Source organism: Merops nubicus, unplaced genomic scaffold (assembly GCF_000691845.1).
Source record: "Merops nubicus isolate BGI_N331 unplaced genomic scaffold, ASM69184v1 scaffold8369, whole genome shotgun sequence".
NCBI classification, from domain to species: domain Eukaryota; kingdom Metazoa; phylum Chordata; class Aves; order Coraciiformes; family Meropidae; genus Merops; species Merops nubicus.
Window position 1 is genome coordinate 1 of NW_008631631.1, and position 11,308 is coordinate 11,308.

Here is an 11,308-nt window from a genome sequence, read left to right on the forward strand (position 1 = left end):
TCCATTTTGTCTAACTCTTGGGACTGCTGTTCCTGTCCCCCCGACAAAGTCATTTATGCAAGCTGCTGTTCCAGCTCCTCGACCATTGCAGAAGAGGGTCGGAAAGGATTTTTTGGATCCACAGGATAGCACTCCATGCCCTCTCGCTCCTCACTCTGATCGCTACCACCCTCTGTATCCGAACCACATAGCGAAGGGCCAGTCTGTGCTGCAGTCTGTACTGAGGGGGCCTCTTTATCTCCCGCTTCAGTAGAGGTGTTCCCACTCCCCAGTTCCACGTCCTCTCCTCCCATATACTGCCAAGCCACCCGCCACGCGTGGTTCACTTGCTGTCCCAAAGACATTGCCCACAGCATTATACTGAAAGTTTCACAGTGCTGTGGCTTTCCCCCCAAGGCTTGCTCCATGAGCTTCACCCTTATCCGTGGCCATAGGCGCTGATTAAAAATCTCAGATGGGGTAGTAACCAATCCCCGGGCCATCATCCATTGGATGCATGCCCCCGCAGGGCCTGATTTCAGCTTCAGACCCACTTCCTTACTTAAAGTTTTCAGTACCTAAATCACACGCTCCGTTTCCAACATCGTCTGGCCAGACCCGCGCCCCATGGCGCCGCACACGAGTCCTGCTTATGGCCCACTCGCCAATCTCGTCGGGGTCAACACGTGTTGTCACCAACACTTGGACCTGGGATCGCGGCAGCTCAACCTCTGCCGTTAAGGGCCATCGAGACACAGGCTCCATGTGGAGGATGCAGCAAATGGCATTTATTGCGTCACAGCAATTGCTTATATATGCTAAGCCCCACCCACAATGCCCATCGTGGCTGGCCTAAGCTTTCTGTTACATCGCGAGACCTTCCGACCACCGGCCTCTATCTAGGGCGGGCTATGCCTGTTACAACATATCTCATACAATATAGTTAAATAAAGTTCTGTTATCTGAGTTCTTCTTCCAAGTTCAAAAATGAGATAGATACAGACCTCTCAAGTTACCTGTTGGCACTTGAATTGGATTCTATAAGCTGTCATGTATCTGTGCTTGCCAGAAGGATGAAAAATGTCATCTGCAGCATTGATAATAACATTATCTCTTTTTTTCTTTTTCCCCACAGCTCCATTCAACCCTCCCAATGCTGCAGAGAGTATGGTCAAATTTGATGCCTATGGAGACGGTATAGGACGATACAATGTGTTCAATTTCCAGTACACTGGAGGCAGATACTCCTATGTGAAGGTTGGTCAATGGGCAGAAACTTTGTCACTTGAGGTAGACTCCATCCACTGGTCCAGGAGCTCTGTCCCTGTCTCCCAGTGCAGTGACCCTTGTGCTCCTAATGAGATGAAGAATATGCAACCAGGAGATGTCTGCTGTTGGATTTGTATTCCCTGTGAAACCTATGAATACCTGGCTGATGAATTCACTTGTGCAGACTGTGGACCTGGAAAATGGCCCACAGCTGACCTGACTGGCTGTTATGACCTACCAGAAGACTACATAAAGTGGGAAGATGCTTGGGCCATAGGTCCTGTTACCATCGCATGCCTGGGCTTTATTTGTACTTTTATGGTCATTGCAGTGTTCATCAAGCACAACAACACTCCCTTGGTCAAAGCCTCTGGCCGTGAACTGTGCTACATACTGCTCTTTGGGGTCTTCTTGTCTTACAGCATGACTTTCTTCTTCATAGCCAAGCCTTCTCCAGCTATCTGCACCCTGCGTCGTTTGGGGCTAGGAAGTTCCTTTGCTGTCTGCTACTCTGCCCTCCTGACAAAAACGAACTGCATCGCCAGAATATTTGACGGTGTAAAGAACGGTGCTCAAAGGCCTAAGTTCATCAGCCCCAGCTCTCAGGTCTTCATCTGCCTGAGTCTCATTTTGGTGCAGATTGTGGTGGTGTCCGTGTGGCTTATCTTGGAGGCCCCTGGCACCAGGCGCTACACTCTTCCTGAGAAAAGAGAGACTGTCATACTGAAATGCAACGTCAAAGATTCCAGTATGTTAATCTCCTTAACATATGACGTAATCCTCGTAGTCTTATGCACTGTCTATGCCTTCAAAACAAGGAAATGTCCAGAGAACTTCAACGAAGCCAAGTTTATCGGTTTCACAATGTACACAACATGCATCATTTGGCTGGCCTTTCTCCCCATATTTTATGTGACATCCAGTGACTACAGAGTAAGTCTTTGGATATCCATTTCCATAAATCATGGGCATCACTTTAGCGGATCATTTTGGCATTCACTAAAAGCTTCTTTCACTTCTTTTGTCCCCTGGATCCCTTACAAACAAGCTCTGTTTCAATGTTGATATTCACCTAAGCACACCACCAAATTTTAGCTTATTTCTGAGAAAGATGGTCTCATTTCAAACTGAGTGTGTTCAGTTGCAGGTGGAGGGGATTAGTACTAGCAGTCTGATTGTCATAGAGGTGTTGCCTATGGATTAAATATTCATGTTGGAACATCGATGTGTGATGTAGTCCGAACAGAAAAGCCTAGTAGACTATGAGATAGAATAAGAATTTAGAGCCATAAAAATGATCAGAGGGCTGGAGCACTTATCCTGTGAGGACAGGATGAGGGGTTGGGGTTGTTCAGCCTGGAGAAGGGGATGAGGGTTGGGGTTGTTCAGCCTGGAGAAGAGGCGGCTTTTGGGGGGACCTTATAGCACCCTTCCAGTACCTGAGAGGGGCCTACAAAAAAGCAGGGGAGGGACTATTCACAAGGGTTTGTAGTGACAGGACGAGGGGTAATGAGTTTAAGCTAGAAAAGGGTAGATTAGGTTAGACATTACGAAAAACGTCTTCAGTATGAGGGTGATAGATCCCTGGAATAGGTTGCCCAGACAGGTGGTGGAGGCCCCATCCCTGGAGATGTTCAAGATCAGGCTGGATGAAGCTTTGAGTAACTTGATCTAGTTGGAGTTGTCTCTGCTTATTGAGGGGGGGAGAGGGCTTGGACTAGATGACCTTTGGAGATCCCTTCCAGCCCAGACATTTTATGATTCTATGATTTACAAAAAATCACAGGAATCCATTCTGATGTATTGCTTCCATGAATAAAAGGAGATTGTTGCTTGTCAAAAACATCCTACAATGGCAGTCAGTTACTTAAATGTGCATGTTTAGTGGGTTTTGAGGTGCCCTCAGGTTGCATTTGCATGAGATCCAAGGCTACCTGTCACTTCCTGAGAAGCGGAGTCAAGGAGGGGAAATAAAAGGACAATGGGGCTGCAGAAAGCCACTTGTCCATGTTGAGGCTCTGAACAGCTTGACCTAGTTGGAGATGTCCCTGATTACTGCAGGGGGGTTGGACTAGATGACCTTCGGAGGTCCCTTCCAACCCAATACATTCTATGTTTCTATGAGTCATAATGAGTTATTTGATGGAGGTAGGCCTTAAAAACTGAACTAACTAGTCTCCTTTTGCAAAAGAATCTGCCATCCAAACATGTTATTTTCTTCCTAATAAAAAAAGATAAGAAAGAATTTCAGAGTTTCCTAAGAAGGAGTTATTAAAAAAAAAAGGCAACAAATGTTCTGCTTGAATATAGAACTTTTTATTCTTTCTCCACTTTGTAGGGAATAAACCACATACCTCGCTGAGCAGAAAATATTGGTCACCCTTCACTAACAAGCTTAAAAAGCATTAAATTGTTTAAATTGTCACATAGTATTGAAAAGCTTCAAGTTCAATAAAATCGTATTTTTGCACAGGAGGAAATTGTCTCAGAAAAAGATTCGCATCTGCTCCATTGGAAATCTCATAGTTATTATGCTGTGAGAAGTGACTTCTGGAGCTGGCCCTTACACCTGTTTGCAGTGAATTAATTCAACTTTCTGCCAAGGAGAAAGATAGATTGGCTAAGGGTTGTATTATTACCTGTAGTATGTACATGAAACAGCATGCAAAACAGTGGAGCTAATAACCTCAATTAAGATACTTTTGGTGTGGCCACCCTGGAATTTAGCACTATTTTTCAAACTGGTACTATTTTTCTCAGTTTAGGAAAGGTACTGAAAGCCTCGAGAAAACAAGGATAGATAACAAACGACACAGTAAGACACACAGAGTGACAATAAAAGAGCTAAATATATTTAGTCTAGACAAGAGTAAACCCAGGGAGACGAGATCACAGGCTATAAATAATTTCAAGGCAACAAAAAGAGAGAAAGGGATTATTCGGTCTCAGGAGAAATTAGAATGGCGAGTAATGGATGGAAGCTAATGAAGGAAAAGTTTAAGGAAGGCACTTGGGAACAGCCCCGGACACCCAAAGTAATCAGGAAGATAGACATGGAAGGAGAGTAATATCAGTGCAGACAGTCACGTGAGTGGGCAGCACAGACACTAATGATCAAGAGGAGCATGACTTGATTGCTCAAGCAGCATTTCTCAGCCTTATCTCCTGAGTGGGATTTTCAAAACCACCTCTAGACATTTAAATATGAGGGTCCAAATAAGCCACCTTTGAGTCCTACCAAACTGACAGAAAATGTATTTAACACCTTTTTTGATATTTTCATGACATTTCAGGAGCTTTTTGAAAATCCCATTCTAGATGTCAACACTTCTGGGCTTCCTTTGAAAAGCCCATATTTAATTTCTGTGCAGTGTTACCTGTTGACTCTGAACCAAACTGTGCCATCCTCATGTAGACCAATACTGGTGGCAACACTAATAAACAACCTTAGAAACATAATAGTAGCAATGAAAAACATTAATGTTGATTGTTTTCAGATTTTATCATTAAGCAGAAATTTCTACTTGGGACTCACTTCTGAAAGAAGAGAGAAAGCTCCTGGAAATTCATCCAGAGGTTTAGTAGTAGTAGTCAAATAAGAAACAAAAAAAAAAGTAGTTCAGCCTAGTATACATCCCAGCCAAGACTGAAGCAGAAATCTCCATGTATGACCTATGCTGGGATGACATATTATTGTATGTCTTACAGAGGCACTCACCAGATAACCATGCTGTTTGGTCAAGGCCTTCCCTGCTGTGAGAAGGGTTTATGGTACAGCTATGCCTCCGATATATACATGCTTTTTTTTCTTAGACTAAGCTTGCTTGTATTGGCACAACTATTTCCTTCTCTTTAAATCAAATAAATTTGAACAGGAAGAGGAACTCTGGGGGAAGAGTTTTCAGTAGAACTCTTGGTGATTCAATCATGACAACGGCTGTGGGATTCTTCCACACACAACAGGTCTTCACATAATCACCAATATTGGAAAAGACCTCTGGGGACTGTCTTATCCAACTTCCCCTTCTCAAAGTTGGGTCACCTACAGCAGGTCACTCAGGGTCTGTTCTGCTAATGACTAGGCCCAACAAGAATGACATAACCAGCAGCAAGACAAACCAATAAGTAGACTGTATTGTAAACAAGAAAGCCGTGATATTAATGACCACCAGGGGTACAAAACAAGTCAATCAGCTGGTACATAATTGACAACCACCCCCAACGATCCCACAAAAGACATGACTTGGCCCACAACAGGTGGTACAAACAGAGAACCAAGGTTTCCCACGGTTGGCATGGGAAACAGCCAGATCACAAAGTTAAACATATAAGAGAAAGGTGCCCACACAGTGACTCTCACCCAATCAGCCCGTGTTCCCAAAGGTCTTGAGCAGACTGGGGCCCAGCTCCAGGGAGAGTCAGGAGGTCTGCCCTGAACCAGGAAGCTCTGTGGAGTGCACTCCACAGACAGACACTCCTGACTCCCTGCAAGTGGTCCCAGCTTTTATCCCCAAGGAGACCCCTGACCTTTGTCAACTCAATGCAGGACCCCTGGGGCTCATTTCCCTTCTGGCTCTCCCTGCAGGGCCGGCCGCACCCTGGGGGGAAGCTATAAGGCAAACTCACCACCTCTGTATGAAGGGCTGTGGGAATCACCCATATGTCAACCTTAATTCGGGGCTTGGGGTTCAGACCCCAGCATTTCAGGGTTGTGTTCAGTCAGGTTTTGGATATCTCCAAGAGTGGAGACACCACAACTTCTTTGGGCAACCTGTACTAGAGTTTGACCATCTTCATAGTTTTCTTAGGTTTAAACAGAATTTCCTTTGTTTTGGGTAGTCTCCAGTATGCACTGGTGCCTGGGATTGTTCCCCCCCAAGGTGCAGAGCTCTGCTTTTCCCTCTGTTGAAACTCATGAGGTTCCTGCCATCCCGTTTCTCCAGCTTGATGAGGTACCTCTGCATGGTAGCACAACTATCTAGTGTATCAATGACTCCTCATAGTTCTGTATCGTGTTCAAACTCACTGAGTATTCACTCTTTCACAACATCCAGGTTGTTAACAAAGGTGTCAGACAGCACTGGTCCCAATATCAGCCCCTGGAAAAAAAAGACTGGCCTCTGGCTGGATTTTTTGCCACTGATCAGAATCCTTTGAGCTCACCAGCTCAGCCAGTTTTCAGTCCACCTCACTGTCCATTTATCCAGCCTGTACAAATACACCTTGTCAATAAGGATGCTACAGGAAACAGTGTTAAAAGCCTTACTAAAGACAGAATAAATAATTACTCTCCCACCATCCACCAAGCCAGACATTTCCCTGTAGAAGTCTATTGGGTTGGTTAAACATAATTTCCCCCGTGTAAATTCATACTGACTATTGACAGCCATTGCTCATACATACAAGCCTCCCGCCATATTTATTTGACTTCCTGCCCACTGGGATGGGCCATTCTTAAACTTGGATGAAGCAATTCTTAAAAAACAGCCAGGCCTCCTGGACCCCTCTTCTCTACAGGGTTGTATCCCATGGTGTTCTTCCAAGGAGATGCCTAAACAGGTCAACCTGCTCTGTGGAGTGGTAAACCTACATTTTGCCCTGCTTCCTCTTCTCAGGATCCTGAATTTCACCATAGGCTGGTTGCATCAGCCAAATCTTTCCCTGCCTGTAACATTCCTGAGAAGTTCTTTCTTGTTTGTAAGTATGAGATCATGCAGTGCATCTTCCTTCAGCAGTTCCTCCACCACTTGTTTTAGGAAGTTGATCTCAGTGTGCTCCAAAACCCTCCTGCTTTGCCTCTGCCATGCGTTGTCCCTTTCAGCAGGTATCAGGGTGGTTGAACTGTCCCAACATGACCAGGATCTGCAAACATGAGACTTCTTCCAGTTGTCTGAATAATGCCTCTTCTAATTCTTCGTGTTTATGTGGTCTACAGCAGGCAACCACCACAATGTTGTCCACTTTGGTTTGCCTGCTAATCCTGACCCATAATCTATCTGCTGGCTCGAGAGCCATTGCCAGGCAGAGCTCCTTTCACTCTAGCTGCTCTCACATGCAGTGCAACTCCCTCTCCTCACCCTGCTACCAGGGTACTGACCTATACTGCAGTTTCAGATCTCTAAGTAGAACAGGACCCACTTGCCTGCTGTCACAAGTCACAGACTTCTAGCTTTCACCATCATGGGAGTCTCCATTTCTCAACTCTATAAATATAGACTGACTAGTTCTTCTCTAGTACAGACCAGACTTGTGAACCTGCAGTGTATCAGAGAAGATCCAGTCCATCTTTTCCTCATCATGTCTGATGATTCAAAGTCTTCTGACCTCCCATAGCTCCTTAACTTAGTAAATTGAATCTCCCACATCTCCTTCAGAAAAGGACAGCAACACCCCCAGCTCTCATGAGAGGTCCCAGGCACCCCTGCAGCCCCAAAGCTGCAGAGCAGCATCCTCCTTTGGGAACTCAGGTTGGGTGAATATTCCAGGGACAGTTGCCTCTGTGTGTACTGGGGACAACGTCCTGTGGCATCCACTTTGCTTGGCACACAAACATAGACTTCAGTGAAGTTTCTATCCCCTTTCTGCTCACATTTCTGCATGCTGCTGACCCTGTCAGCTGCCCAGCACCTACAGAGAGCTCTTTCCAGCACCTGTGACAAGAGTACCCAGCTGTACCTAAGCAAAAGTCAGCTCAGACAAAAGACCCAAGCTGGTCAAGGACAACTGACAGAGATCCTTAAGAGCTGATGGAAGTTGCTAGAAGTAGCAGCCTCCTGCAGCAACCTTCTCCCCGCAGCAGCAAAGCACCCTGACATTCCCTGAAGTGTCACCAAGAGTCCTCCAGTGATCCTAGAAACTGTACCCAGAAGGTCTAGAAGATCCCAAAGCAAAAGCCAGAGACTGTTGTGCAAACTGCTGCGTTTGGTGGCTGACTCTGTTAGCTGCATTGTCAAAAATTTAAAGAGGAGCTTCTGGAAAAGAGAGATTCCTCTAATGCTATTGATTTTCATGCAGAGGTTCACTTTGATTTCAGAATCAAAGATAAAATGAAACCTGATATGATTAAATAAGCACACATAACAAATTCACAGCAGTCCAAATATCTAGCACTTTTAAGGGAATTTTCAACCTGCTCAACTTAGACAAAAGCTTAAGAAACACAGCAATAACACAGGAAGGGAAAAGTGTGGGTGTTGAGCTGGTTATAATGAAATCAGGTGTCAAAGGTTCCTACTGTTTAGACATTTTCTTTCTGCATTTTCCTTCGGGATAATTCTGGCTCAAGGATTTCGCCCCCCTCACCAGTCGTTCCTGCCTGGTCTAGCAGGATTGCCTCCATTGTGCCAGCACACGGGTGTCCCTGAGGCTGGGTTACACATCGAACCACTGAATTCACCTGGATTAAAAGGAACCCTGTGGGATGGGGCTATTTTTAACCCAAATCATTTCATTGATTGAGTGTATAGTTCTGTCAGCACAACTGAGCTGCTCTGGGAGGCTGGCAGAGCGGGGTGGGGAGGAGGGCTTTGTTAGTGAAAAGAATTTACCTTGAAACTGTAACCTTTATTTATTCTTGTTTTCTAAGAAAACTCCTAGTCCTCTTTTATCTGTGCAGTACCCAGTTCAACACCCACCCTGAACTAACTGCAGAGCACTGTGGACAAAATGCAGAAAAGTGAGGGAAAAAGTGCAGCTGGAAACACCAAGGTGTCCTTTCCTGATGCCGCCCTTGTAGGGTCTTCCACGTTCACTCACCCTGCAAAAGCTGAGTGCTTTTTGATGGCACTTGCCACATCTGCCTCGGGTAAAGAGTGATTATTAAATATCACTTTAATTATACTTACTGCTGACAAAGCATTTGGTGCTCAGTGTATATATATATATATAGCAGCAAAGTCCATTCCCTACTCTGTTTTTCATTTTGCACCAATTATTTCTGACAAAGAGATATGAGAAGCATTCCCGTGGAAGAAGGCTAATCTCCAAGGACTACAAGAGTATAACTAAGAAAAAACAAGCAATGGATATATAATCATTCAAATTAAGCAGTGGAGTTTAAGGCAGTTTAATTCAACATCTTAATTAAGGAATCTGCTTGAAGGAAAAGAATATAAACTGAAAATGAGGCAGAAAACTGGCACCTAGTTATGCTATTGAATAAAAAAGAAGAAAGATAGTGCCAGCCAAGTTTTGCTAACAAATGGCCCCCAAAAAATTAATCTAAAATCCTGCTGCCTTATAAAAACGTTCATTTCTGAGCCAAAACCTTGTGTCTCAAAGTCAGGACACCTTTAGGTCTCTTCTGCCAATGACCAGGCCCAACAAGAATGATACAGCCAGCAGGAAGAGAAACCAATACACAGACTGTATTGTAAGCAAAAAGGACATTCCATGAATGATCACTGGGGGTACAACCAAGTCAATCAGCTCATATATAATTGACACCACCCCCAACGATCCCGCAAAAGACATGACTCGGCCCACAACAGGTGGTACAAACAGAGAACCAAGGTTTCCCACAGTTGGCATGGGAAACAGCCAGACCAGCAAGTTAAACATATAAGAAAAAGGTGCCCACTCAGTGACTCTCACGCAATCAGCCCGTGTTCACAAAGGTCTAAACAGACCAGGGCCCAGCTCCAGGGAGAGTCAGGAGGTCTGCCCTGAACCAGGAAGCTCTGTGGAGTGCACTCCACAGACAGACACTCCTGACTCCCTGCAAGTGGTCCCAGCTTTTATCCCCAAGCAGACCCCTGACCTTTGTCAACTCAATGTGGGACCCCTGGGGCTCATTTCCCTTATGGCTCTCCCTGCAGGGCCGGCCACACCCTGGGGGGAAGCTATAAGGCAAACTCACCACCTCTGTATGAAGGGCTGTGGGGATCACCCGTATGTCAACCCTAATTCGGGGGCTCGGGGTTCAAACCCCAGCATTCCAAGGTCCCAGTCTGACAAATGTCACCAGCTCTTCTGTCTGTCCCAATTCACACCTACATTCTTGCAAAGGGTTCTTCAAGTTCTCTGATTAGGATTGTGGCTGGAGACTAAACTGGTTTTCAAACGGGTGCTTTGCATGTGGCATCTAACGTAAACCCACAGAGAGTGTGGTATGTGCAGACTGGTTTCCACTGCAGCCAGCTTTGCCCAGATATTGCTTAGCAAGTGTTACAGAGGATTTCCTGATCAATTTAGAAATCAAGGGCATGAGAAATGAGAGAAAGAGGGCAGAACTATCCTTTCTGCACTGTGGGAAAACACACTCAGTCAATGTCTCTCTGACATGCAGAGACACAGGGCACCACCAACACCATGCACCTTACTCCTATGATCCTAAGGTTGTGGAAGATCAGGGTGTGACAGAAGTTCAAGCCAGCCTGCACCAGTGCAAACCCCCAAGGTTGTGGTTCCTGCTGTTGTATGATACTAATATTCTGCATTTCAGAGCTTTCCATACTGAAACATTGAGCTTTGTGCCCACTCTCTCCTAGGTGCAAACTACCACCATGTGCATCTCTGTGAGCCTGAGCGGCTTCGTTGTGCTGGGCTGCTTGTTTGCACCCAAGGTGCACATCATCCTTTTCCAGCCCCAGAAGAACGTGGTCACTCACAGACTCCATCTCAACAGGTTCAGTGTCAGTGGGACCGGGACCAATTACTCCCAGTGTAAGTAATGAAATTGTCACTTTTTCATAAGGATGTGGGGTGGCAGTGAGTTTGGGTACTGACAAAATCGAGGTTTTACCAGCAACAGAAAGACCTTTTTTAGGCTGGGCTGTGTACCCCATGGAAGCATCACTCCGTTTGTGTCTGGAGAGAAAAAATCATCCCCCTCCCATGGGAATCTGCTCAGAGCCTGCTCTGAAGCTCACTGAAGTCAGCAGAAAGCTTTCAGCAGGCTCTGACTCCAGCCCACAGCACAAAGCAAGTAGAGCCTGTCACTCGCTGTCACTGTCACAGCAGCGACAGGAACAGATTGCCCTGGAGTATTCCTGTCAGAATGACACGCCGACAGGACCTGGACCACAGTGCAGCATGCTTGGCTCTTACTGCCTGCATTGTA

The 11,308-nt window shown here is 45.6% G+C and overlaps 1 protein-coding gene across 1 annotated transcript in view; it reads left to right on the plus strand.

Moving 5' to 3' along the window:
- Positions 1-9: 9 nt before the first annotated feature.
- LOC103779987 (metabotropic glutamate receptor 3) overlaps positions 10-11,308 on the plus strand; it is a gene marked incomplete at its 5' end in the record, with an annotated part of 16,934 nt that continues 5,635 nt past the window's right edge. Inside the window, 3 exons of the mRNA XM_008947634.1 lie at positions 10-25; positions 1,115-2,181; positions 10,737-10,911. Coding sequence (XP_008945882.1) covers positions 10-25; positions 1,115-2,181; positions 10,737-10,911 — 1,258 coding nt within the window. The remainder of the gene's footprint in view (positions 26-1,114; positions 2,182-10,736; positions 10,912-11,308) is intronic.